General features: G+C 54.5%; 10 protein-coding genes across 10 annotated transcripts; 5 read left to right on the forward strand and 5 right to left on the reverse strand.

Annotated features, from left to right (window-relative positions):
- Positions 1-84: 84 nt before the first annotated feature.
- IUM83_05277 (U6 snRNA-associated Sm-like protein LSm5) lies at positions 85-738 on the forward strand (the record flags this gene model as incomplete). Its single annotated transcript, XM_067929407.1, has 5 exons — positions 85-112; positions 229-324; positions 432-459; positions 549-621; positions 706-738. The coding sequence occupies 5 exons, from the start codon at positions 85-87 to the stop codon at positions 736-738; spliced, it is 258 nt and encodes an 85-aa protein (XP_067799673.1).
- A 340-nt stretch (positions 739-1,078) lies between these two features.
- Positions 1,079-1,429, reverse strand: IUM83_05278 (Mitochondrial ribosomal protein L37; the record flags this gene model as incomplete). The annotated part of the gene is made up of 1 exon (XM_067929408.1): positions 1,079-1,429. One exon carries the CDS (start codon positions 1,427-1,429, stop codon positions 1,079-1,081), a length of 351 nt encoding a protein of 116 aa, XP_067799731.1.
- A 157-nt stretch (positions 1,430-1,586) lies between these two features.
- On the forward strand, positions 1,587-2,801 carry IUM83_05279 (Regulator of G-protein signaling 5; the record flags this gene model as incomplete). The annotated part of the gene is made up of 2 exons (XM_067929409.1): positions 1,587-2,008; positions 2,084-2,801. The coding sequence occupies 2 exons, from the start codon at positions 1,587-1,589 to the stop codon at positions 2,799-2,801; spliced, it is 1,140 nt and encodes a 379-aa protein (XP_067799785.1).
- A 129-nt stretch (positions 2,802-2,930) lies between these two features.
- On the reverse strand, positions 2,931-3,642 carry IUM83_05280 (DnaJ subfamily C member 15; the record flags this gene model as incomplete). Its single annotated transcript, XM_067929410.1, has 4 exons — positions 2,931-3,169; positions 3,249-3,330; positions 3,411-3,472; positions 3,534-3,642. The coding sequence occupies 4 exons, from the start codon at positions 3,640-3,642 to the stop codon at positions 2,931-2,933; spliced, it is 492 nt and encodes a 163-aa protein (XP_067799475.1).
- A 4,206-nt stretch (positions 3,643-7,848) lies between these two features.
- Positions 7,849-9,417, reverse strand: IUM83_05281 (3-methyl-2-oxobutanoate hydroxymethyltransferase; the record flags this gene model as incomplete). The annotated part of the gene is made up of 7 exons (XM_067929411.1): positions 7,849-7,962; positions 8,031-8,371; positions 8,464-8,565; positions 8,645-8,699; positions 8,786-8,882; positions 8,965-9,029; positions 9,100-9,417. 7 exons carry the CDS (start codon positions 9,415-9,417, stop codon positions 7,849-7,851), a joined length of 1,092 nt encoding a protein of 363 aa, XP_067799474.1.
- A 2,239-nt stretch (positions 9,418-11,656) lies between these two features.
- IUM83_05282 (3-methyl-2-oxobutanoate hydroxymethyltransferase) lies at positions 11,657-13,166 on the forward strand (the record flags this gene model as incomplete). The annotated part of the gene is made up of 7 exons (XM_067929412.1): positions 11,657-11,953; positions 12,033-12,097; positions 12,155-12,251; positions 12,317-12,371; positions 12,451-12,552; positions 12,645-12,985; positions 13,053-13,166. The coding sequence occupies 7 exons, from the start codon at positions 11,657-11,659 to the stop codon at positions 13,164-13,166; spliced, it is 1,071 nt and encodes a 356-aa protein (XP_067799473.1).
- Positions 13,167-13,305: 139 nt separating this feature from the next.
- On the forward strand, positions 13,306-14,633 carry IUM83_05283 (Plectin-like protein; the record flags this gene model as incomplete). Its single annotated transcript, XM_067929413.1, has 5 exons — positions 13,306-13,614; positions 13,682-13,805; positions 13,889-13,945; positions 14,028-14,170; positions 14,250-14,633. 5 exons carry the CDS (start codon positions 13,306-13,308, stop codon positions 14,631-14,633), a joined length of 1,017 nt encoding a protein of 338 aa, XP_067799472.1.
- A 156-nt stretch (positions 14,634-14,789) lies between these two features.
- Positions 14,790-15,394, forward strand: IUM83_05284 (Prefoldin subunit 6; the record flags this gene model as incomplete). Its single annotated transcript, XM_067929414.1, has 4 exons — positions 14,790-14,850; positions 14,920-15,115; positions 15,189-15,249; positions 15,323-15,394. 4 exons carry the CDS (start codon positions 14,790-14,792, stop codon positions 15,392-15,394), a joined length of 390 nt encoding a protein of 129 aa, XP_067799479.1.
- Positions 15,395-15,515: 121 nt separating this feature from the next.
- Positions 15,516-17,417, reverse strand: IUM83_05285 (CDK5 regulatory subunit-associated protein 1; the record flags this gene model as incomplete). The annotated part of the gene is made up of 1 exon (XM_067929415.1): positions 15,516-17,417. The coding sequence occupies one exon, from the start codon at positions 17,415-17,417 to the stop codon at positions 15,516-15,518; it is 1,902 nt and encodes a 633-aa protein (XP_067799478.1).
- A 994-nt stretch (positions 17,418-18,411) lies between these two features.
- On the reverse strand, positions 18,412-19,935 carry IUM83_05286 (6-hydroxy-D-nicotine oxidase; the record flags this gene model as incomplete). The annotated part of the gene is made up of 1 exon (XM_067929416.1): positions 18,412-19,935. The coding sequence occupies one exon, from the start codon at positions 19,933-19,935 to the stop codon at positions 18,412-18,414; it is 1,524 nt and encodes a 507-aa protein (XP_067799477.1).
- Positions 19,936-23,911: the final 3,976 nt, after the last annotated feature.

A 23,911-nucleotide genomic window follows, 5' to 3' on the forward strand; every position in this document is an offset into this window, starting at 1 on the left:
GATGGTGGCAGAGTAGTGTGCGACACACCACAAATTTCACCGCTTGAGCGCCCGCAAGCAATTGGTCGTGCGGCGCAGACGACCATGTCCCAAGGCCGCATCTTGCCGCTCGGTGGGTGCCCGCGGCGGCTGCTAGGCGTCTGCATTGGCGCTAGGCAATTGCGCGGTTACGCTAACTTTTAATGCTGCTTGCTGGCTTGCCTGGGGTCCGACGTGCTTCGTCCGCAGAGCTCATTGACAAGTGCATCGGCTCCAAGCTCTGGATCGTCATGAAGGGCGACAAGGAGTTCATCGGCACGCTGCGGGGATTCGACGACTACGTTAGTAAGTGGAAGGGGCGCTAGACCTGGGCTCTCTGCGGTTGCTGATGTATTGTCTTTTGGAAGAGTTGAGGATGCTGACCATGGTTACATTGCGCTTGTCGTCTTCAGACATGGTGCTGGACGACGTCACGGAGTAGTACGTGCTGATGTCGTAGCTGCGGTATTGTACTGGGGTGCATTTCTATCAGACGAAACTAAGTTGTTTTGATTGTCCTGCGCCACCAGCGAGATCACGCCGGAGGGAAAGCGCGAGGTGAAGCTGGACCAGGTTCTGCTGAACGGCAACAACGTCTGCCTGGTACGCTGCGGATACTGCGACGCTCAGCTAGTCAGTTCAAAACGGCTGCCACTAACACTCTATCCATCGTTTTGTCTGGTGTAGCTCGTGCCTGGAGGATTCCCGACCACGTCCTAGGACAGTTGCAGCTCGCGGTTATCCTGGTAGGCAGTAGCAGCAGTCGATTGTGATCGCGTCGAGCACACCTGTTCCACAGCAAGTCACTGCAACATCTCCAGCTAGAAATCAAGACGTGCACAACAACAAATAATCGCTGTGCAGATCGCAGCACGGCTTCGACTCGACGATGCCGCCAGCAGAACACGTTAACCCAGTTGCGAAAACCGACACACGCACGTCTCCATTGTTGTTTTTCATGCATCCGCCTGTGTCCTTCCCTACACCACATCTCCACCACCGCCGCTGCTGCCCCTGTGCTCGTCTCTCTATTGTGCTCTGTTGTGCCAAGTCGTCCGGCTTACTTCTTGGCCTTGTCCGCGTTGTTGGCCTTGACCGTGCGGCGGTTGAGCAGCACGAGGTAGCGGTGCTGCTCCTCCATCTCGAGGTTGTCGAAGCCCGTGCGCTCCAGCTCGCCCAGCGTGGGCTTGGGGTCCAGCAACGTGAACAGCCAGTCCGGGTACTCGGACTTGTCCTTGAGCTCCGGGTGCGCGCCGTCCTTGAGGATGTTGGTGGGCACCACCTTGGTCAGGTCAACGACCTCCTCCGCCACGGCCGCGGCGCCCTTGCCCTTGGCCGCGAAGGAGCGCGCGCCTGCCATCAGCGGCTTGGCGCTGCAGCGCGCCGCCAGTCTCCGCGTGGTCGCCAACATCTTGGGTCCGCTCGTCCACTGTCTGTCTGCGCCACACACGGCCTTGACGCGACCGTTTTCCGAAATTCCAGGCAATTAATCGCTAAATTTAGACCCTCGTAACCCGATATGGATACACATTAGATCGTGAACTGCGCTCGCCAGTCATCAACGCACCATGGGCGGCAAGCAGAAGAAGCGGAAGGGCTCGCGCTCCTCGAACAGCGGCAAGGCGCAGGCCTTCGCGCAGAACTGCATGGACAGCATGCAGTCCAGCAAGGACAAGAGGCAGCAGAACCGGCGGCGCATGCGCGTGGTGCAGCTGCAGCGCTCCGTGGACCGCAAGCTGCAGGAGCTGCGCGCGTTCCCCAAGAACCCTCCGCCGCCGGAGCCCGCGCCTCGCAAGGGGCCCAAGCCGCCGTCCGAGTGGAAGCTCAAGGGCGCGGCCAGGCCGGCGGCGCTGCTGGCGAAGATCGCGGCGGGCGAGCTGGACGAGTGCGGCAACGAGTTCCCCAAGCCCGTCGAGACCTTCGACCTGTACGCGCTGGTGGAGAAGCAGGGCAAGATGGCGGAGCACAAGGACACCAAAGAGTACATCAGGTGTGCGGCATAGAGGAGTAGAATGCGGGTGCTGCTCTGCTGGTGATACTAACTGGGTTGTTATTTCGCCTGCAGTCTGTTGAAGCAGCTTGCGGCTGCGTGCTGCGAGGCGGGCATGCCCGACCGCGGTATCAAGAACTACGAGCTGTGCATGAGCTTGGACAAGACGGACGCCTTCCACTCGCGCGAGGGCCTCGCGTGCGCGCTGGTGGATGAAGGTCGTGGAGCAGAGGCGCGCACATTGATCGACGAGCACAAGGACGAGGAGTCGGCGGTGCTGGCCTACTGCCAGGTGATCATCGAGTACGTCTCGTGGGAGGTGCTAGAAGAGGAAGGATCGTCGGAAGAGGTCGTGCAAGCGGCATTCCGGAAGGCGTTTGCGCTGAACCCGTTCATAGCTGTGGTGGTCGCGTATCACGAGACATTCTTCCAGGTGATGGAGTATGTCGAGGAGATTAAGGACCCGAAGCGAGGGTCGATTGAAGAAGCTTTTGTGTACGCCTCGCAGAACATCGGCGTGTGGGTGGACACGGTTGGCGCCTACCAGTGGATCGAGAAGGAGCTGAACGAGCTACCTGAACCTGTCGCTACGAAGGAGCATGTGTCCGACGAAATGTACCTCGGTATGTACGAAACTGGTATCGAAATGCACAAGGAGGTGCTTGCTGAGGCTGAGGCCGAAGCTGCTGCTGCAGCAGAAGCAGAAGAAGCGGACGGAAGCGATGCAGACGCCGATGACGGCGACGAGTTCGGCGATTTCGAGCCTGACGATATTGACGGCGGCGACGACTAGTGTGGCGCCGGTGATGTCGCCGAGCCAGATAAGCACTCCAATCCACATAGACCCCGTATTTTATTTGCCTTTCCAGCGCTTAGCACATGCAGCATTCGAGTCCGGCGGGGCGTCAGTTTGTCCGGCAACTTACTCCTCGACGTACTTGGCGAACAGGTTTTCCGGGTTGGTCATGGCCTTGAACTCCAGGTTGTTGCCGCTGGGGTCCTTGAAGAACATGGTCCACTGCTCGCCCTTGCGACCGACAAAGCGCAGGTGCGGCTCCACGATGAACTTGATGTTGAGACCCTGCACACGCTCGGAGAGCGCGTGGAACTCGTCGACCGTCAGCGCCACGCCGAAGTGCGGGACCGGCACGTCGTCCGCGTCTGCCCGAGCAGCAACAAGGTGAACCGGGCTCAACTACCTATATGTATCAAGAGCAGGCTTCCAATAGCGGGGGCTCACCGACGGGGTTGAAGAAGTCCACGCCGCGGTAATCCTTCGTGACCTGGTGCACCACAAGCTGGTGGCCGAACATGTTGTAGTCCTGCGCGGACGTTCCGGGGGTGCGCACACGTCAGAAGCAGAACAAGGACAAGAGGAAGGGAGGAGAACGACGAAGCGGACCTGCCACTGCTTGGACGAGCGCCCTTCGATGAAGCCCAGCTTGGTGCCGTAGAACTCCTTGGCTGCGGAACAATCATCGTCAGAATGGCTGGCCGTCTCCCTCGCCCCTCTCTCTAGTCGCACCTTGCTGCAGGTCGTGGACCGGCACCGCCAGGTGGAACGGAGGCACTTGCGACGACATGAGCCTCTTTCCGGCGGGCGTGACGGAGTTGGCGATGGCGCGCTGCAGCATCTTCCGGTGCAGGTCTCAAGCAAACCTTTACGCAAGGGAGTATGCAAACCAGATCCTTCAGCATCTTTTGCATCTTTTGGCGAGATCTTGTGTTTTTGCAGAGTCGAAAATAAGTTTATTCCGCGCTAATTTTGGGGGCTGTCCAGTCTCATAACCCGAGCCATTCGGAAACTTTACGAAAGTATACGCTAACTTGCGTAAAGTTTCCGAATTTATGCACTACGCACAAACTTGTATATCGGCAGACGTATGCAAAACAGTTCCTCTAGGATGCTGGAGGATCTGACTCGCCGAGTTAACTTCGGGAATGGGTTTCTCGCGGCCTAGTTTCGGATTTCGGATTTCCGGAAATTCAGGTTTCGCCGACTATTAAGTCTCGAAACCCGAGCCAAAGCGCAAAGCGCTAATTGGCGCTAATTTCGACGGATTCGAATCGATAAGTTTTCCAATTAGGCGCTAATTTCGCGCGATTCGACTCGACGAGGTATCGATTCTCGCAGGCGTCCCAAAATTTTGCGCGCAACTTTTGACAGAATTTATGGCACGTGCAACTTGAGGCTCACGCCCCCTTTTCAATATTCTGGGGCCAAAAGGGGGCGTGAGTCTCAAGTTGCACGTGCCATAAGTTCTGTCAAAAGCGCAAAAAGAGCTTTTCTTGAACGACATATTTATAGCCCGGTTTCACGCTTTGCAAGAAAAGCGCTTTTAGCGTGCAGCTCAGCTCGAGCACCGTTAGCTCGGTCAAGTTCAACGTGTTGCACCGAGGCCGCTCTCTTCTGGCAGTGATGCGCGACGTATGCCAGCTTCACCACTCACTGCAACGACGGCGAAGTGCATTTAGGCTCTCGGCAAGCAGACCGATAGGAGTGGTGCACGAATGCGCCGACCGCTGGCATGCTCGATCAAAAGCTTCCTTCAGCTCGCGTTTGAGGGCTCGGCTTCAGGAGTCCTGCAAGTTGAAGTTGTTGATAGCAGTAACGAGGATTCTCGTCCTACCGAGGACAAGCATGAAGGCAATGCTAGCATCGTAGGAAACTCCGTCTCCATGGTGTTGAAATCCGACCGGCCGACCAAGCGTCGTCTAAAGATCCCCCAGGGCACACAACATGCAGCGCTCTCGTCGCTGCGCCCCAAAGCTCCAGCCGGTACCGTTGAGGCCTCGTGAGGCACTGCAGGAAGTGGACAGCTACTGCATCTCATGTGGCGGCCGCAACGTTGTGTCATTTCGACCCACTGCTGGCAACAACAACATTGATCAGAGCCTGATAAAGTGCCAAAGCTGCGGGGTGATCTCACCGGACTTCAGTCGGCCCAAGCCGCATCCTGGAGTCGGCGAAGACTTTGTCCCACTGGAGAAAGCACGCGTCCATCGTAAGACCTCCCACCAACTGCTTAACTCTCTCGGCACGAACTCACCATGATCTTTTGTGTACTCGTAAGAGATGGCAGATCAAGTCTTAGACGCGTTCACGCATCAACGTGTCAGGCAAAAGCTGCATCGAATGCTTGCATTTGGTAAGTTCATGAGAACCCCACCACGTCTCGATCATACAATGCCTAATAGCTTTCCGTATTACCGACAGCCCAGGGTGACCTCGGGTTGATATGTCATGTAAGCTTACGTGACAGCTTTCAACTATTCTTTCTGCGTGAAGCAGATCAGTCTAACACGACTTCTGCACAGAAATACCTGCCCATTGCGATCGAAGTTTTCTCTCACGTGGTGTCTCGCTTCGGCTTTACGGAGAGCATCGAAGGTGTGATGGAAAGCGTCCGTGTCATGCAAAATCTAGCTGAGGACGACGATCTGCTTGTACAAAAGCTCATCAACATCCGAAAACTGCTCACGCCGACGGCAAATTGGATCCAAGAAGACGCCGATGCTGAAAAAGACGACGAGCGTCGCAGAGAGTTGGAGCAACTAGCACGCCAGCAGAAACTCGAGGAGGAGCGACGACAGGAGCAACTCGCAGTACAGAACGCGAAGAAAGCGCGCCTGCGTGCGAAAAAAATCGCCATAGGCCTCGACCCATCCATAGAGCGCCCTCCGGTTCTTGTGGATTCACCTCCTCGGACTGTAGTAGCCACTGAACATGCCTGTCTGGAACTACGCGTCAATGCCAAGTTTGTGCAAAAGTTCCAATGGTTCTTCAATGGCCGCGCTATCGAAACAGAAGAGTTTGTGTCTGGCATCAATCGGTGCACGCTCAAAATCGCCAAGCTGACGAAGCGGGTGACTGGGGAGTATTTTTGCACATGTGAGAACGAAGAGGGCACAGTGAGTACTCCAACTTGTCGGGTATCCCTTGCTAGCTTAAAACTATCTCGGATCGGAAGCAAGGCACTCGACACGCTGCTCTCGTCTCCGATGTACTCGTATGATAATAATCTGTTGATGACTTGCGTCGGCGGCAAGGTTAACGTGTATGACACGAAGGCGCTCACCCAACTAAAAGCATTTCCAGCTCTTCCAGAGGCAATTGGAGTGATTGCATGGAGCCCCCAAGCGCAATTGGTGGTCGCGTTCTCGGCTGCAAGTCAGCACGGAAAGACGAAGGAGGATGTTCGAATCTACTTGTATTCCACCAAACGTCCTGATGCAGGTTTGAATAATGACGACATCTCCCGGACGGTAACAAATCGGCAACGCAACAACAGTAATCTGGGGCTACCTTCAAAACCCAAAGTGCCTACGTTCGGCAGCTCGCTCAAGTTTCAGCTGACTGATATTCAGTCCGTTGATACAATGACTGGAGTTCGTGCAGCAGAGTTCCTCGACAATGGAAAGACACTGCTGGTGACCGATATGATGGATCGCGTTGTGCTTTACGACATCGCGCCATCGTTCATGTGCAGGACGACCATGACGTTTGAAAGTGACGTAGTTTGTCACATCTCGGCTTGTCCAAACACTCCGATGCTGTTTGCATTAGCATTCCGCAACAAACCGTTTATTAAGTTGTATCGTGGCAGCAAAGTCAACATTACAGAACTTTTAGAGAACCGTATCGACTTCAAGTTTCCCGTGCACCGGACATCGTTCGACGCCTCTGGGTTTTACCTGGTTGTAGCAGAGACTGGATTCATGAAAGCTTGGATCTCCATCTTCAACGTGAACACAATGAAGCCTTCAAGTAAGCGCTTTGTAGCCCATGCTGGTAGAATTACAGGGTTGCAATGGACGACAAGTACGTCACTAATCGTTTCCAGCAGTCATGATGGGTACTTGAAGGTGTGGGATCCTGTGGCAATGCTGAATCTCTTGAGTGTCCACATTGACGGATACGGCGTTCACTCCATGCTGGTGGCGGAAAACATCGGTATACTGGTCACTTTAGGATTCAGTGACTGCCATCTCCAAAGTCGGTCGATGGTGCATCTTCCCGAGTTAGAGGCGTCGCGACTAGTTGAAATGAACAAGCAAGCCGCAAGCATCCAGAAGATATGGAAAGGAAGGAAGACTCGCGAGTTAATTGCTAAGTACATAAGAGGCCCAGGAAAGTAGCAACACCAAGCGATCGATGCTCCCATGAACACCGCAAAAATAGACCCACCTGCACCAAGGACTCGCAAAGCGAACAGTTATCGATAACAAACAGCAGCGGGCGATGTCGGAGTCTACGCCTCTGGCTGCGCTCTTGACGCTCGCCGTGACCAAAGCTGGCGGCTCAGGTTCTTTTCGGGAGAAGCTCCAAGCGCACAACACGGAGGAAGAGCACCAAACCCAATCCATGATGTATGCGGCTCGCATGACGTACTTGAACGATTCCGATCAACGGACGCCTGATCCAATGTTCCTCACACGCAAGCAAGCTCAGAAAATGGCACAGCATCAACAAGATAGTGTGAAGGTGCCTCTCAAGCGGCTAGAGACCCGGAAAAACAATACAACGAGCAACGCCAGCGGGCCTACCATCACCAGCTGGAAGAAGGGCAAAGCAGCCATGGCAGCGTTGGAAAAACGGCAGACGTGGGAACCACGGTTCCAAGCTGGTTGTCATTTCTATGAATGTGTCGAGACAGGAGAGTGTCGAGTGTTTCCAGAAGGAGTACTAGAGCCCCTCGTCGACGATGAAGACGAAGACGCTGACAGCGATGAAGATAACCCACCGTTTCCGGAAAGCTTTGCATTTCTAAACGAGTCAAACAAGTAGTAGTAGATCGTACAAACGCGCTTTGCTCTACGTGTCGTCTGCTAAGTAGAGCTTAGTAGACCTTAGTGACTTCCGAATGTGCCGCATCATCGATTTCTTCCTCAAGTTTCTCGGTGAACTCGTTGGCGACCATGTCATGCAGCTTTTGAGTCTCCTCTTTCGACATCTATATGACAAGCCCGGTTAGTCACCGCAGAATGCAAACAAAATGGTTTCTCGACGACAGCTATTTACCTTGTACGGAGAGTACGCCTCGCTTGAGAAACGGCCACTCTCGACGTCATCACGGTAATTCTCAAGACCGATGCGGATTTGTTCACCAACATCGGCATACCGCTTGCAGAACTTGGGGACGAACTGAGCGTGGTGCGGGTGCTGAAGCATTCCCAACAGGTCGTGGAAAACCAACACTTGCCCATCCGTCTCGGGGCCAGCACCGATGCCGATGGTAGGGATCTTGAGCAGCTCTGTCACGGCCTTGGCAACCGCCGAGGGGACACATTCGAGCACCACAGCGAAAGCACCTGCCTTCTGCACAGCTAGCGCGTCCTCAATAATCATGCGCGCTTGGGCGGCTGCAAGTGACAACGATTCCGGTCCCGGGCAACATTCATGAAGTTAGGCTACCGTGGCGAAAAGAATGCATAGGTGACCAGGTAAGCGTTACCGGTGCGTCCTTGAGCGCGGAATCCTCCCAGCACGCTGATGTGCTGCGGACGGAGGCCGATGTGGCCCATGACCGCGATGCCTCCGTCGACGATGGTTTTAACTGTATTCACCACGAGTTCACAATAGCCAATTAGCAAAGTTAGCTGATAGCTTTACATCGATCCAAGCGTAGTGCTCACTTGTGTCGGCGCGCTCCTTGCCTCCCTCGATCTTCACACAATCGGCGCCGCCTTCCTGTTGCACAGAATATCGGACAGCAATACCACGGCTTCTTTCAATATCGACTCTCCAAGTCCTCAACACCATTTTCTACACTGTACCTTCACCAACCGCTGCGCGTTCTTGAGCGCTTCGAACGGCGTTCCCTCACAGGTGCCGAACGGCATATCCGTCATCACTAGCGGGCGGTTGGCTCCGCTGTCAACGCCCCAGCAGTCACACCCACATCCACGTCAACCAATACGCAACAAAGAGCCACCAACAACCGCAGCGCACTCACCGCTTCACCGCCTGCGTGTGGTGGATCATGTCCTCCAGCGTCACGGGAAGCGTCGTGTCCATACCCTGCAACAGACGCCAACGTCAGCACCTCGCTCACCCCCACTCTCCAGTCTGTAGCAGCAGCGGCTCGTACCAGCTCCACCATGCCCAGTGAGTCCCCGACCAGCAGGATGTCGAAGCCTGCCAGGTCCACGTGCACCGCCGACGGGTAGTCGTAGGCCGTGACCATGGTGATGGGCTTCTTCTTGCGCTTGAAGATGCCGATGTCGAGCGTCGAGACCTTGCGGCGCTCCAGCAGCTTGAGCGTGCGTGCCGCTGACTCGGCGTTGTAGGTCGAGGACGAGGGCGAGGAGGAGGAGGAGGAGGAGGAGCTGAAGAGCTGGGCGGCGGGCTGCGTGCGGTGCAGCAGCAACGCTGGGCGGCGGATCGCGGCGGTCACGGAGCGCATCATGTCGGCTTGCTGACGAAAGATAAAGTGAGCGGATCGGGCGGGCTTCAAGCGCCCGCGTAAGTACGAGTCGCGGACTCGTCGACGATGGAGCAGCTGCTGTGCTTGCTGACAGTTCAACCCAACCGCAAAGCAATTTTGACTTGGGCAGCGCACAGCCGACGGCATGAAGCGGAAGCCGCCAGGACGCAGTCGCGTGAGTGGCGCCGGCCGAAAAAAGCCGAAGCATGCTCGGAACTCCTTCACGTAGAGTGAGAAGCTGGAGATAGTTGAGTTTTTCGCTAACAACAAAGTGGACGCCACGCTGGACAAGTACTTCCCGAAGTTGGCAGGCACGCAAAGGAGCAGAAGCTAAAGTTGATGTATCAGTGGCGTAAGGAGCATACAGAGCTACTGTGTGCTGACCCCCGCCTAGCAAGTCTCAAGTTCGTGCGCCCAGCCGGCAGCGCTACAAGTGGCGTTCTTGATGGAGTTCACCGTGGTAGATAACGATGTAGGCGATCTATCGCCTGATGACGACTTAAGTAGCGATGGCGGCGACGATATTGACGAGTAATACAACATTTGGTTAGACAGCTACTCAGTAGCGTACGTATTGCACGAGATCTCTGCAACCACGGACCGTGCGTAATAAGTCAGTTCACGACATAAATAGTTAAAGTGACACCCCTTCCACAACTAACATCCATTTTTTATAATGTGAACATGCACGCATTTCTATTCAGTCTCAGACCCTTCTTCTTCTAATACGTTGACAGCCTCACTCTCCGGCTCCGGAACTCTAAAGGTGCCGTCAGCCTCTCGCGGTCCGATGGGCACTAGTTCTGCCTTCACAAATCCCCTCGCAATGCGCTTCTCCTCAATGCTTTCCCACGCCAGCAGCACGAACTGTGTTATCAAGCCTCCTCTATGGCTTGGGCCTTTTGCCAGTTCAGATGCGGCACAAGGCGCATCGTAGGAAGACTTCGGCGCGGGGGTTATTTTAATTTAGGGCTCTCCGAATGAGTGGCGGGCTGCGATAGCAGGAGGTAGCTGGGTTCAGTGTTTTTACGAGATTTGACTTTTTACAAATCACTTGAGTTGTACTTTTTAAAAGGTTGCAGAGATCTCGTGCAATACGGTACCGTTGCATTTGTCGAAGATTACTGTTGATCAATGTTTGGACGGCAAATAGCAAATCATGCAGATGCATGTCAGTAAGCACATAAAGTAAGGAATACGGTAATCAAGCGCATGACGCTTTTCGCGCTTGGCGTGCAAGCAGTGGGGACGTCGACGCGGATGAAGCAGAGCCCCGCGCTGACGCAAGGCGCTGCACCGTGCGTGGACGCTTGACGCGGCTCATCAAAGATTGCACTGCGTGGCTGCAAAGCTACGAAGCGAGTTCTGGATGGTGGTTGTCCTCGGAGCTGTGTTAGGGTACCGTTGCAGCTCGTCTCCATACACTTGAAGCAAAAACTTGACTGGTGTGAACGTGTGCATGTATTGCGACGCATATCTAGGCTGGCTTCATTCTAAGCGAACCAGCCTACCGGAGATGTTCCCACGCAGCTACGCTTCAGGCTATAGTGACGGGGAGGGTTACCACTGCTGCGCTGTGTAAACTGAAAACACGACCGGCGAGGTTTCCTGACGAAGTACTTTACAACACAAACACCTTCAGCAAACCGAGATTGCTATTGCAAGCCATTAGCAGTTTTTGTTAAGCCGCGTTGAATTTCTATTAGGGTGGGTTTCTTATCTTATGCGGTAACTCCATAGCTGGCCGTTCGCTTCGCGCCATCGTCAAAAGTTGATCCAGCGTTTCTTTTTGTGCGGCCACCCACGACTTGCGTTATACGCAGGCATCGACATGCAGTCTCATTGGGCGTTGTTGATGTACTTGTTGTATCTCCAGTACCAACGAAGTACAAGACTGTACAAGGAATGACTGCCACTTTGGGTTGCGTTGCAGCGGTGTATTGACTGCCGCCACGTCCTTGCGCGTCCAGCCGGAAGGTTGTCCTTCAGGTTCATGTACACGTACATGTTCATCTGATCATTTGTTCATCGTACGTGACTAAACTGGTATACGTGTACACACGTGAAGGTAGGTTGATTTTTCCTCCTGCTCATCTTGTGTGCGTTATCCTTGGGTATCTCAACACTCGGAGTAATACTAAGTGAATACATGTGTGTGCAGGGCTCATTTCGGTTGTGACTTCTTACATATCAACACAAGCTTCGTCAATCCACCGTGACAATGTTTCGCGTTGCGATCCGCCGCCCATCATTGCTGCTGCACCGCACGCAGCCCGCCGCCCAGCTCTTCAGCTCCTCCTCGTCGCCCTCGTCCTCGACCTACAACGCCGAGTCAGCGGCACGCACGCTCAAGCTGCTGGAGCGCCGCAAGGTCTCGACGCTCGACATCGGCATCCTCAAGCGCAAGAAGAAGCCCATTACCATGGTCACGGCCTACGACTACCCGTCGGCGGTGCACGTGGACCTGGCAGGCTTCGACATCCTGCTGGTTGGAGACTCACTGGGCATGGTGGAGCTGGTACCGCGCGAAAGTGTCAATGCACAGCCTGACGAGCACAGCGTGACTCAAATCATGTAATTATCGACTTTTGATACAGGGTATGGACACAACACTTGCCGTGACGTTGGAGGACATGATTCACCACACGAAAGCTGTGAAGCGGTACGTTTATATGACGATGCAAATCAAATTCATCCTTACCTTGTATGTGTGGTGTAGCGGGGCTGTTCGACCACTGGTTGTCGCGGATATGCCGTTCGGCACGTGTGAAGGAACACCATTCGAGGCACTAAAGTGTGCACAACTATTGATGAAGGTATATCGCTTACTATCGCCGCGAACACAGGCGAATATACCAGCTGACTACGCGCATTTTAATAGGAAGGTGGTGCCGATTGCGTGAAGATCGAGGGGGGAAAGGAGCGTGTCGACACAAGTAAGAGCGATGCTTTGCTCAATGCAAAGCTATCAGCTAACTTTGCTAATTGGTTATTGTGAACTCGTGGTGAATACAGTTAAAACCATCGTCGACGGAGGCATCGCGGTCATGGGTCACATTGGCCTCCGTCCGCAGCACATCAGCGTGCTGGGAGGATTCCGCGCTCAAGGACGCACCGGTAACGCTTACCTGGTCACCTATGCATTCTTTTCGCCACAGTAGCCTAACTTCATGAATGTTGCCCGGGATCGGAATCGTTGTCACTTGCAGCCGCCCAAGCGCGCATGATTATTGAGGACGCGCTAGCTGTGCAGAAGGCAGGTGCTTTCGCTGTGGTGCTCGAATGTGTCCCCTCGGCGGTTGCCAAGGCCGTGACAGAGCTGCTCAAGATCCCTACCATCGGCATCGGTGCTGGCCCCGAGACGGATGGGCAAGTGTTGGTTTTCCACGACCTGTTGGGAATGCTTCAGCACCCGCACCACGCTCAGTTCGTCCCCAAGTTCTGCAAGCGGTATGCCCATGTTGGTGAACAAATCCGCCTTGGCCTTGAAGCTTATCGTGATGATGTCGAGAAGGGGCGTTTTCCTAGCGAAACATATTCTCCGTACAAGGTACGTTGGGCACAGCGACGTCTTCGCTAACCGTACCCACTGTTTAACGATCTGTACCAATGTTCAGATGTCGAAGGACGAAACCCAAAAGCTGCACGATGTGATCGCGAGCGAATATCGCCATGAAATTAACCACGAAGATGACGACATAGCGCCATCCGAAATCGCTAAGGTGTACTAACGAATCAATGCACTACCCTTGAAAACTCCGTTAAGGGTTACCTTGAGATCGTGACCGACTTGGGCAAAATCTTTGGCGGCGACGCTTGGGTCGATCCGTTGATCATTCTGCAAGACGCCGCGCACTCGACAAGCTGATCATGAAAAGCATCGATTACGAGGACTGGGAAACTGATGAACCACCAGTGCTGGGCGAGGCCGACAAGCTAAACAACCAAGTGGTCGTTGAGTCAGTGAAACTTCAAGGTGAGAGTATCATGGACGAGATGGTGGCGGTCGCTCAGCGTGCCAAAGAGGACAAGCGCAAGCAGCAAGACAGAGAACGCAACCACAAGTCGTTTGGTCGGGGGCTTAAGAAGGGCTTCTTTAACACAGCCAAGCCGGCGAGAACGAAGAAGGCAGCTACCGCGAAGAGTGCATCAATTTTGGAGCCAATCCAGCAGCAATCGGTACGGCTAATGGATCAGGGATCGCAGTCTATGCGTGCTAATAACGCTGTTTTCCGTTGATCTACAGCGACATGATCGCCTGCTGATCGTGAAGGAGCAGAAAGAGGAAGCTGCAGCGACGGCCAACCCAACATTCGTTTTCCCTGAAGTGCAGGAGGCAATGAAAAGCATGAACCAGCTTGACCCTAAAGGTTTGAACCGCACCACGAATCTTCTCCTTTTCTCTCTACATTACCAACTCACCCATAACTTTTGCTCTTGCTGTCATGGCCAGAGTGGATGAATGCACGGTTCTTCGAAAAGCTTGCTCGCAACCCGAAACTTGCCCAGGGTACGTTGAACGTACTACGTTCATATAAGAATGCTGTTGCTACTGAGCGGCCAGCTTAACTTACCGAGTCCGTCCATACCAGCGTTGCAAAACCCAGCGTTCACGAATGCGATTGCCGAAATGCAGCAAGACCCTCATGCGGCTATACTGAAATACCAGAAAGACCCAGCAGTGTCGAAGATGTTGCGAGACTTCATGGAGTTCCTGGGAAGCCATTTTGAAGAGGTGCGTTTAGCTTTCGTGGGAGTTGTTGCTTGCTTTTTCTTCAGCTGACCACGACTCACCTTATCATGATGAGCCGTAGCTGGGTAGTTCAGAAGGGTCTGCATCGTCGCAAAGACCATCTGTAAAACAACAGCAACAATTCGAAGAAGATCCTCTCGTGGAGAATAACCAACCGTCTACTGCTTCCACTCCTGCTTCGAAGACCCCGGCTATTGTTGATCTGGACGAGACTCGACGCCAAGCCATCGCCGGGATGCAGCGCACACCTGAAGAAGAGGAGCAAGTGCAGCGCATCTCGAAAAATCCTGAGCTGCTAGCGGCACTTTCGGACGGAAGCTTGATGCAGCGCCTGCACGCGTGTCAGCAGTCGCCTGGGGAGCTGCAACGACTTGCGCAGGACCCGGTGCTGGGTCCCAAGCTGCGGCTGCTCGTCCAACACAACATGGTGCAGTTTGCGTCGTAGAGCAGCGGAGAGCGTCTACTCGCTTAAACACTCAGTAACCTCAATCCATGGCCTGTAACGTCCCCACTTCAACTACACTAGCAAATAGCATACGTATGCGTCTCCGTAGGATTTGCAGCGCCGGGACCCGCATTATTGGTGGATCAAGGCGTGAAGATGGCGGAGCTCAAGGACCAGGTCGAGGCGGAGATGACGCGCTACCGGGCGCTGCAGGACGGTGCGTGCGTGCGCGTCCACGAGGCGCCCCGCAGGCTGCGGCGGTTCTGACTGACTCGGTGGCGTGCAGAGGTGCAAGTGCTGGCGACGCAGCGGCAGACGTACGCGCAGCAGGCCAACGAGAACGACATGGTGAAGAAGGAGCTGGACCTGCTGGACGACGAGGCCAAGGTCTACAAGCTCGTGGGCCCCGTGCTGCTCAAGCAGGACGTGGATGAGGCCAAGAGCAACGTCAACAAGCGCCTCGAGTTCATCAACAACGAGCTGTAAGGCGCTGGCGGGCTCGCGTCAATCGGAGCGGCGCTGACTCTTTCGGTTCTTTGCTGTTGCTGCGAGCAGGAGCAAGGTCAACTCCAAGATCGAGGCCAAGGAGAAGGAGGCCATCGGTATCCGGTCCAACGTACGCAGCTTCTACTGGTGGCGTGGCCTCAGGCAGCGCTGGTGCTCACTTGTCTTTGCTGTTGTACCCGCAGATCTCGAACATGCAGATGGAGATGCAGAAGCGCGCGGCGGAGGCGGCCAAGGGCGCCGTCGCGGCTCACTAGGACAGCAGACTCGGCGTTGGAAGACGCGACGTTGATCTGGAAGGAAAACTACGTGCTTCTTTTGCTGCTAGCCGCCTGTCTTGGTTTCGGGTTGCAAACGTGTATGTAGGGTGTCTAATATCTACAGCTTCAACGCCTCGAGCGAGTGCGGTCTAGCGCCGAGTAGCTCGGACGGCACAAGCTCCGCGACTTCCTGCAGGGTGGTGCGGGCCACAGGCGTAGCGTGCAGAGTGTGGCGGCCAGCTTCGCGGACGCGCACTAGCACGTAGTCGCCTGGAGCGGCGTGGACGCTCTCTGAACTAACACTGGGAAGCGGAAGGAACTCCGAAGCCAGCTCACCCGCCTCTTTCGTGAAGGCGCGCAGCGAGCCCGGCATCGCCTGGTTGGGGAATACACAGCGCTTGCTCGTGTCCGTCAGGCCCGTGAGCTTCGGGTCTTCGTCCGTGGAGCGGCGACTGGGGCCCTGCACAAGTACGATGTGCAGGCGGTCCGAGTCCTCGACGTGGTTCTTGCGCGTGACAACCTCGCTGAATGTGTCAATTACCTCGCGCAGACGACGCAGCTTGTGCTCCTGGGGCACGTCATCTTCCATGCGGTGTGCAGCATGCGTACGAGCACGAACCGAGTACGCGAACATGAAAGCCTGGTCGTAACACACCTGACGCATCAGCGAAATCGTGTCGACGTGCTCCTCTTCAGTCTCCCCACAGAAACCCGTGATGAAGTCCGAGGAGATGGCCACGCCGGGGATGCGAGTGCGCATGTTGTCCACCAACGCCAGGTACGCCTCGCGCGAGTAGCCACGCCGCATGCGTTCCAGCATCGTGGTGCTGCCGCTTTGAGCCGGCATGTGGATCTGCTTGCAGATGTTCGGGCGCTCGTTCACAAGGTCCAGCACTTCATTCGGGAAATCCTTGGGGTGGGGCGAGGTGAAACGCAGACGCATCTCCGGGTCCACGCGCGAAACTTCATCCAGCAGGTCGGCAAAGCGGAAGCCAGGCGCGTCGCGCGAGCGGAACATGTTGCTGAAGCCCGCAGACGAAACGTAGCCGCGTCCCTTTTCGGCAGCCCCCTCCGACTTCTTGTCGTGGTACGAGTTGACATTCTGGCCCAGCAGCACCACCTCCTTCACGCCCTGGTCGCTCAGGGCGCGCACCTCGTCCACAATGGAGCTGATGATCCGACTGCGCTCGCGTCCGCGCGTGAAGGGCACGATGCAGTACGAGCACATGTTGTTGCACCCGCGCATGATGGACACGAAGGCCGAGGGGCTGTGCGGGTCGGCTCGCACGGGCGCGATGTCGGCGTAGGTCTCGTCCAGCGAGAGCTGCACGTTGACAGCCGCCTCGCCGCTGCCGTGCACGACGCGCAGCAGGTTGGGGATGTCGCGGTAGGCGTCGGGGCCCACCACCAGGTCCACCATCTTGTCGGACTCGAGCAGCTTCTTCTTGAGGCGCTCGGCCATGCAGCCCAGCACGCCCACGGTCTGCACGTCCTTCTGCTTCTTGCGCAGCAGCTTGGCCTTGACCTGGCGCAGCGCCTCCAGGCGGTTCCAGATCTTGGCCTCGGCGTTGTCGCGCACGGCGCACGTGTTGATCATGACGACGTCGGCGGCGTCGGCCGAGGGCGCGGGCGTGTAGCCGCCTTCCAGCAGGATGGCGCGCACGATCTCCGAGTCGGCCGAGTTCATCTGGCAGCCGTACGTCTCGATGAAGAAGGAGCGGCGCGGCGCCTGCTCCTCCAGCTCCTCCAGCTCCTCCAGCGAGCGCACGCTGCTGGGCGCCACCGGGAAGTTCATCTCGCTGGGCTCGCGCGCCGCTTCAGCCGTGCGCTGGTGGTCGTGCGACTGCGACTCGCGCAGGAAGTCGCCCAGGCCGGGGCCGTCGCGCGGCAGCCGCGAGCTGTGCACCTTCACCTGGGCCTGCGCATTGGCGCTGACGCTGCTGGACTCGAAGCGCACGGCGTTGGCCAGTGCGGCGGACGCGCCGCGGCTGCGGACAGCTCGGCGACTTGCGGCCAGCATGGCTTGACCACCGATGGTGCTGGACCAGCCAACGCTAATACAGTAGGCAAAACAGGCATACCCTCCGGTTAGTGGCATTTCCAACACGAACATATTTTCCCTAAACCTATGCATTCTTTCATTTTTACAGTAATAAACTTTATTGGCAATTGATGACCGCTTTCCCTGCAAACTTGGACATTACAAATTCATATCATTAGGAAAAATCAAGGATTCTTGGGGGCAAGGTCTCTCTGGCGACCAGAAACACTATAACAAACGCACTCAAAACAACAACGCACACGCACCACCACCGGACATTAGACCTTGAAGCAATCGGGATACTATCAAGTCCGGGAGCAAGTTAACCGAAGAGTCATCGACATGGCACAGCAGTGCATCAAGGAGACGACGTAACTCGGCACAGCTCATGTAGTCCTGCAAAGCACGACACATGAGGAAGATTCTGCGGCAAGTCGCCAACTCTTTGACGAGTTTAATTCATTCACATGACAGCACACAACATCGAAGGACATATCACTTATGCAGGCAATACCCAAGCTTGCGGCCAAGCGAGTACTACCTACCCACCGGTACTTTTCACTTTACAAGTCTCTCTCCAAGAATCCAAGATTCCCTCAGACAGCGTTGGATGCGCACTACAAACCCAGGACGGCCACCACCAGACAACGCTTCAATTAGGCTCAGCCTTCAGAAAATCCAGCACACTATAGTTTTAACATGACATAAATAGAGGATCTCTGAAACATCACGATTACAGTAAACTTGTGGACGAGCGTTCAATCCAGCGAAACGTAGTCCTCGCGGCTCTGGACGTGGAACCAATAACAAACAACTAGCCAAGAACTTCTCTACAAGCGCATCACTAAAACTTTCGCACGTAACGATTCACACCGCGAGCACACACCATTTCATTGATCAAGGTTCTGGAGCTGCTCACCGCACACGCATAATTGTAAGCGAACGTGTCTACAATTTCGACCTATCTGGCCATCTAAGCCAGCGCGGGGATGGCCTGCGGGTCGGTGTTGAACATCTCCTTCGGGTCGTACTTAGTCTTGATCTTTTGCAGCTTGGCGAAGTTGCCGCCGCCGTACAGGTACTCGGCCATCTCGTTCATCGTCCACCGCTCGTCACGGTACGTCGTGAAGCCGCCGGGCGCGCCGCCCTTGGCCTTGTAGGCATCCACGAACTTGTAGAAGTTGGTGCGCATGGTAGTGATTGTGCTGTCGGCGAACTTGACGTCGAAGGTCGGGGTACGGATGTCCCAACGGATGAGGTGCAACCTGTTGTCGTGCTTCCAGGCTGAAGCGTCAGCCGTGACGCCCTTGGCGTACTTGCCGCCCCAGACATCCACGAATCCCGAGGCCGTAGCGTCCGAAAGGGCGGGGGCGAACGCGGTGCTGGAAAAGAGCTGCCAGGCCGTCGAATTGTCGAGAGGAGTGGAGCTGGGGATCGTCACCGATGTGATGTAAAAGTAGCGGCGGGGGGAAAGCGCCTGCTCCACCAGGCCGGGGGTCGAGATGTTCTCCGACCCCCAGAAGTCGGATTCGCCCGTCGTGAGCACCATCGAAGTCGGCAGGTTCTTCATGAGCGACCCAAGCACGGTCTTGGCCTGGTCAGAGGAACCGTAGAAGAAACCCTGGAGCGTGGACTTGGTCTTGAGGCTGAAGCGGATGGACAGCAGGTCGTTGTTGTCCGCGCTCTGAGCCCACTTCTGCGTGCCGAGGAAAGCGTTGACGTTGTCCTGCTGCGTCGGCTTGGCGCTACTGTTGAAGGCGATGGTGTAGTTCGTCACGCGCTCCGACGGAGGCTCAATCGTCTTAATCTTGAAGTCCAGCACGACGCCCATGGAGCTGGCAGCACCACGCACACCCCAGTACAGGTCCGCGTTCTGCTTGGCGCTGGCGTCCACGATCGACCCGTTCGCCAGGGCAACACGCACGGCCTCAACGTTGTCCAGCACCGTACCGGCGGCACGCGAGAGGGTACCAAAACCCGAGGCGGCCACACCGGTCATACCAACATCGGGGCAGCGGCCGTGGGGCAGGGTGCGCTTGAATCCCCACATGTACTTCGCGGTCTCCGAAATCATAACGGGGCCACCGTACGACAGGAGGCCAGTGGACGCGTCGTACTTGAGGTGCTTCAGGTACTTGAGGTTCATGATAAGGGCGCCGTTGTTGCGGCCGAACCCCATGCTGGAGAACGAGCGGTTGCCACCCAGAGTGGTCACCTTCACGCCAGCATCAGCGGCGCACTTGAGCGCGGCCGAAACTTGAGCCTCCGTCTTCGGGAACGCAACAGCCGCAGGCACAGGGTTCACGCGCGAGTTCCAGGGCTGGATGTCCATCGTCCAGGTCGTGGTCTTGGGCACCGAGTTCTCGATGCCGGCCTTGTCGAGGCACGAGCCGATGCCAACGGGAGCCGCGGCGGCAGAAGCCAGGCCGCCCTGGGCGGCGATGAGGGAGCAAAGAGCGAAAATCGCCCGGCCGGCGCTGGTGATCGATGCAACCATGGTTTGCCTTATGCTCGACCTGTTGGAGACTTGCGTGCTGGAGGGCAAATGTGGGAGTGGTTATAAGTGTTCCGGGGCCGACGCTACACCTTCCCTTCCAAACTGCCTGTTCTCAAGAGATTGCAGCGGCTGGGGCGTTGTCCTGGGCCGGGCTCACTGCAAGCACAATCTGTACAGCTCTCAATCGTGAAATCGTGAGGATTGTCTACGGCACCCCTACATGTATGCAAACACCTGGGCTCTAGGCTGGTGGAGAGAAAGTATGTATTCCAGCGGGCGAGGACTGCGTGCAACAGCGACGCGACGAGCAGATTTGATTCATCATCCCCATCACAAGTTGGTATCCAAACGCATGGCCCGTATGAACGCCATGAGGCATCCTTCCTGTTGTAACGGTGATCCCCTGTTAAATTTTGATGTAAGTTAGTATCGATGAAGCTTGTCACGCGCAGCCCAACCATGCCTGAGTCTGATGAAGAAAGTTGGGTGACCACCTACATGTACCTGGTACATGTATTCAAACGCCATTAGTGACTTGAGGCGGACGACAGATTAATAGTTTGACATCGTGAATTTCGCTACAGCTGGTATGGTGGAGGCCTACGATCGTAAATTTCTCGATAAGTGATCCTTAATTAAATGCATTACTACGGCTTGATGGTCGCGGACTTAACATTGCAATCAAGGAAAACGCCATTTACAAAGTTACGCTGAATTGAATTTTGTACAAATTATTAGTTGACTCCTTTTACTACTCCCGGTATACTTCGAAGTACATGTAGTCAGTAACATCATAAGATATGCAGAGCAAGAGCAAACGGCTTGTCTGTTTGGTCCTATGGTTGACTCAGCGCGAGGGCTATGCCATCTTCCCGTCAAAATTTGCAGGTCGGGGTGTTACATGTACCTATCTGCAATGTTGCACTAATAGCGCACGACTCAGACTGAGCCTCAGTGGGCTCCACAATACATGTTCTGTACCTCGATCTAGCATAAGTTATGCTGCATAACGGGGATTTCCCGGTCTGTCGATCGTCCAGCATGTGTTTTGAGCTAACCAGCCAAACCAGCTCTCGATTTGCTTTAAGTAATCGCTGCACCCACGAAACGACGCAAAGCAACGCGCCCGCTGCTCGACATCCCCCGCACGCTGACGCTGCCCAACTCGTACATCAGGGCAGGGATCTGGTACTTTTTGTGCGTTCACCTTGTGCTCCATTTTCATATGATTGAAGTGCACGCTGGGAGAGATAGGTGAAGGATCGTTGAAAGTCAACGGGTGGGGGAGGAGGGGGTAAGCTGACCATCAACCAGCTGTGTGGCCTGGGATCGAAATGAAGCATTTCAGGCCGATCTACTTGTAGGATTTCTCATCAATCCCCATTAATCTGGTATTGATGGTGGTGCAGTATGACTCGGCAGTTTAATACTGGGATAGGAAGCAACAATATGCTGCTATCGCAGCCCAAATAGGAGTTTATCCGTGGTACGTCAAGTCAAAGATGATTTCTTGTGACGCCTAACTGATACACTATCCGTCAAACTGATATGGTTACTGGGTAAGCTACTGACCGTACCAGTTTGACCCCAATGCCACACTGGGCCCCCAAAAGGTTTACATAGATTCAAGGACAGCGCACGTGTACGTACGTGTGTTGGATCGAATCTGTTTGTTATCGCATAGAATGGCTTCTCGTAGGTACATGGAACCCGCCGTTGGTGCTTTACTAAATAATATACTTGTCAGTCGTAGCCGCCGGTATGAAGGAGTGGGTACACGGTAAGCGGGGTTGAAGCAGAGTTCACCCCTGAGTGCAATCGGCGTTAACCGAAAAATATAATAAATTTCTTACGTATTAGAATTGGTTTATCGCACGCATTCTTGCGCTGCATTGGCGCAGTTGGGATCATAAAATATTCCTACTTGACCTTTGGAGCATTGCTTATGGGTGGGATCAGTGAGGGTTTTAATGGTGGTATAGTGTTGGCCCGATTTCCCACAATTCGAGAGGATGAGACCGCAACAGTCAACATTGTGCAGGAACAATAAGTATACACTCATGGTGGACAGTTTCATTTCTTCTTCTTCTAAAATAAAGAATCTTTGTATCGTAATTCCACTATCAGGACTTCTTAATCGGACCTTGAATGTGGTCACCATGGTGCTACAGTCAGCTTATGAAATTTCAAAAAGGACGTCGGGTCGAATAATTTTAACCGTTCGCTGCTGCTTGACGATAAAGAAAGGTGAAGCACTGAGTAGATAGCCGTGACAAGGGACAAGTGGCTGGGTTTGATTTCACAGTAGATACCATATGCTTACCGTGTACCCACTCCTTCATACCGGCGGCTACGACTGACAAGTATATTATTTAGTAAAGCACCAACGGCGGGTTCCATGTACCTACGAGAAGCCATTCTATGCGATAACAAACAGATTCGATCCAACACACGTACGTACACGTGCGCTGTCCTTGAATCTATGTAAACCTTTTGGGGGCCCAGTGTGGCATTGGGGTCAAACTGGTACGGTCAGTAGCTTACCCAGTAACCATATCAGTTTGACGGATAGTGTATCAGTTAGGCGTCACAAGAAATCATCTTTGACTTGACGTACCACGGATAAACTCCTATTTGGGCTGCGATAGCAGCATATTGTTGCTTCCTATCCCAGTATTAAACTGCCGAGTCATACTGCACCACCATCAATACCAGATTAATGGGGATTGATGAGAAATCCTACAAGTAGATCGGCCTGAAATGCTTCATTTCGATCCCAGGCCACACAGCTGGTTGATGGTCAGCTTACCCCCTCCTCCCCCACCCGTTGACTTTCAACGATCCTTCACCTATCTCTCCCAGCGTGCACTTCAATCATATGAAAATGGAGCACAAGGTGAACGCACAAAAAGTACCAGATCCCTGCCCTGATGTACGAGTTGGGCAGCGTCAGCGTGCGGGGGATGTCGAGCAGCGGGCGCGTTGCTTTGCGTCGTTTCGTGGGTGCAGCGATTACTTAAAGCAAATCGAGAGCTGGTTTGGCTGGTTAGCTCAAAACACATGCTGGACGATCGACAGACCGGGAAATCCCCGTTATGCAGCATAACTTATGCTAGATCGAGGTACAGAACATGTATTGTGGAGCCCACTGAGGCTCAGTCTGAGTCGTGCGCTATTAGTGCAACATTGCAGATAGGTACATGTAACACCCCGACCTGCAAATTTTGACGGGAAGATGGCATAGCCCTCGCGCTGAGTCAACCATAGGACCAAACAGACAAGCCGTTTGCTCTTGCTCTGCATATCTTATGATGTTACTGACTACATGTACTTCGAAGTATACCGGGAGTAGTAAAAGGAGTCAACTAATAATTTGTACAAAATTCAATTCAGCGTAACTTTGTAAATGGCGTTTTCCTTGATTGCAATGTTAAGTCCGCGACCATCAAGCCGTAGTAATGCATTTAATTAAGGATCACTTATCGAGAAATTTACGATCGTAGGCCTCCACCATACCAGCTGTAGCGAAATTCACGATGTCAAACTATTAATCTGTCGTCCGCCTCAAGTCACTAATGGCGTTTGAATACATGTACCAGGTACATGTAGGTGGTCACCCAACTTTCTTCATCAGACTCAGGCATGGTTGGGCTGCGCGTGACAAGCTTCATCGATACTAACTTACATCAAAATTTAACAGGGAATCACCGTTACAACAGGAAGGATGCCTCATGGCGTTCATACGGGCCATGCGTTTGGATACCAACTTGTGATGGGGATGATGAATCAAATCTGCTCGTCGCGTCGTTGTTGCACGCAGTCCTCGCCCGCTGGAATACATACTTTCTCTCCACCAGCCTAGAGCCCAGGTGTTTGCATACATGTAGGGGTGCCGTAGACAATCCTCACGATTTCACGATTGAGAGCTGTACAGATTGTGCTTGCAGTGAGCCCGGCCCAGGACAACGCCCCAGCC

Source organism: Phytophthora cinnamomi (assembly GCF_018691715.1).
Source record: "Phytophthora cinnamomi strain GKB4 chromosome Unknown Contig4, whole genome shotgun sequence".
In the NCBI taxonomy this organism is placed as follows: domain Eukaryota; phylum Oomycota; class Peronosporomycetes; order Peronosporales; family Peronosporaceae; genus Phytophthora; species Phytophthora cinnamomi.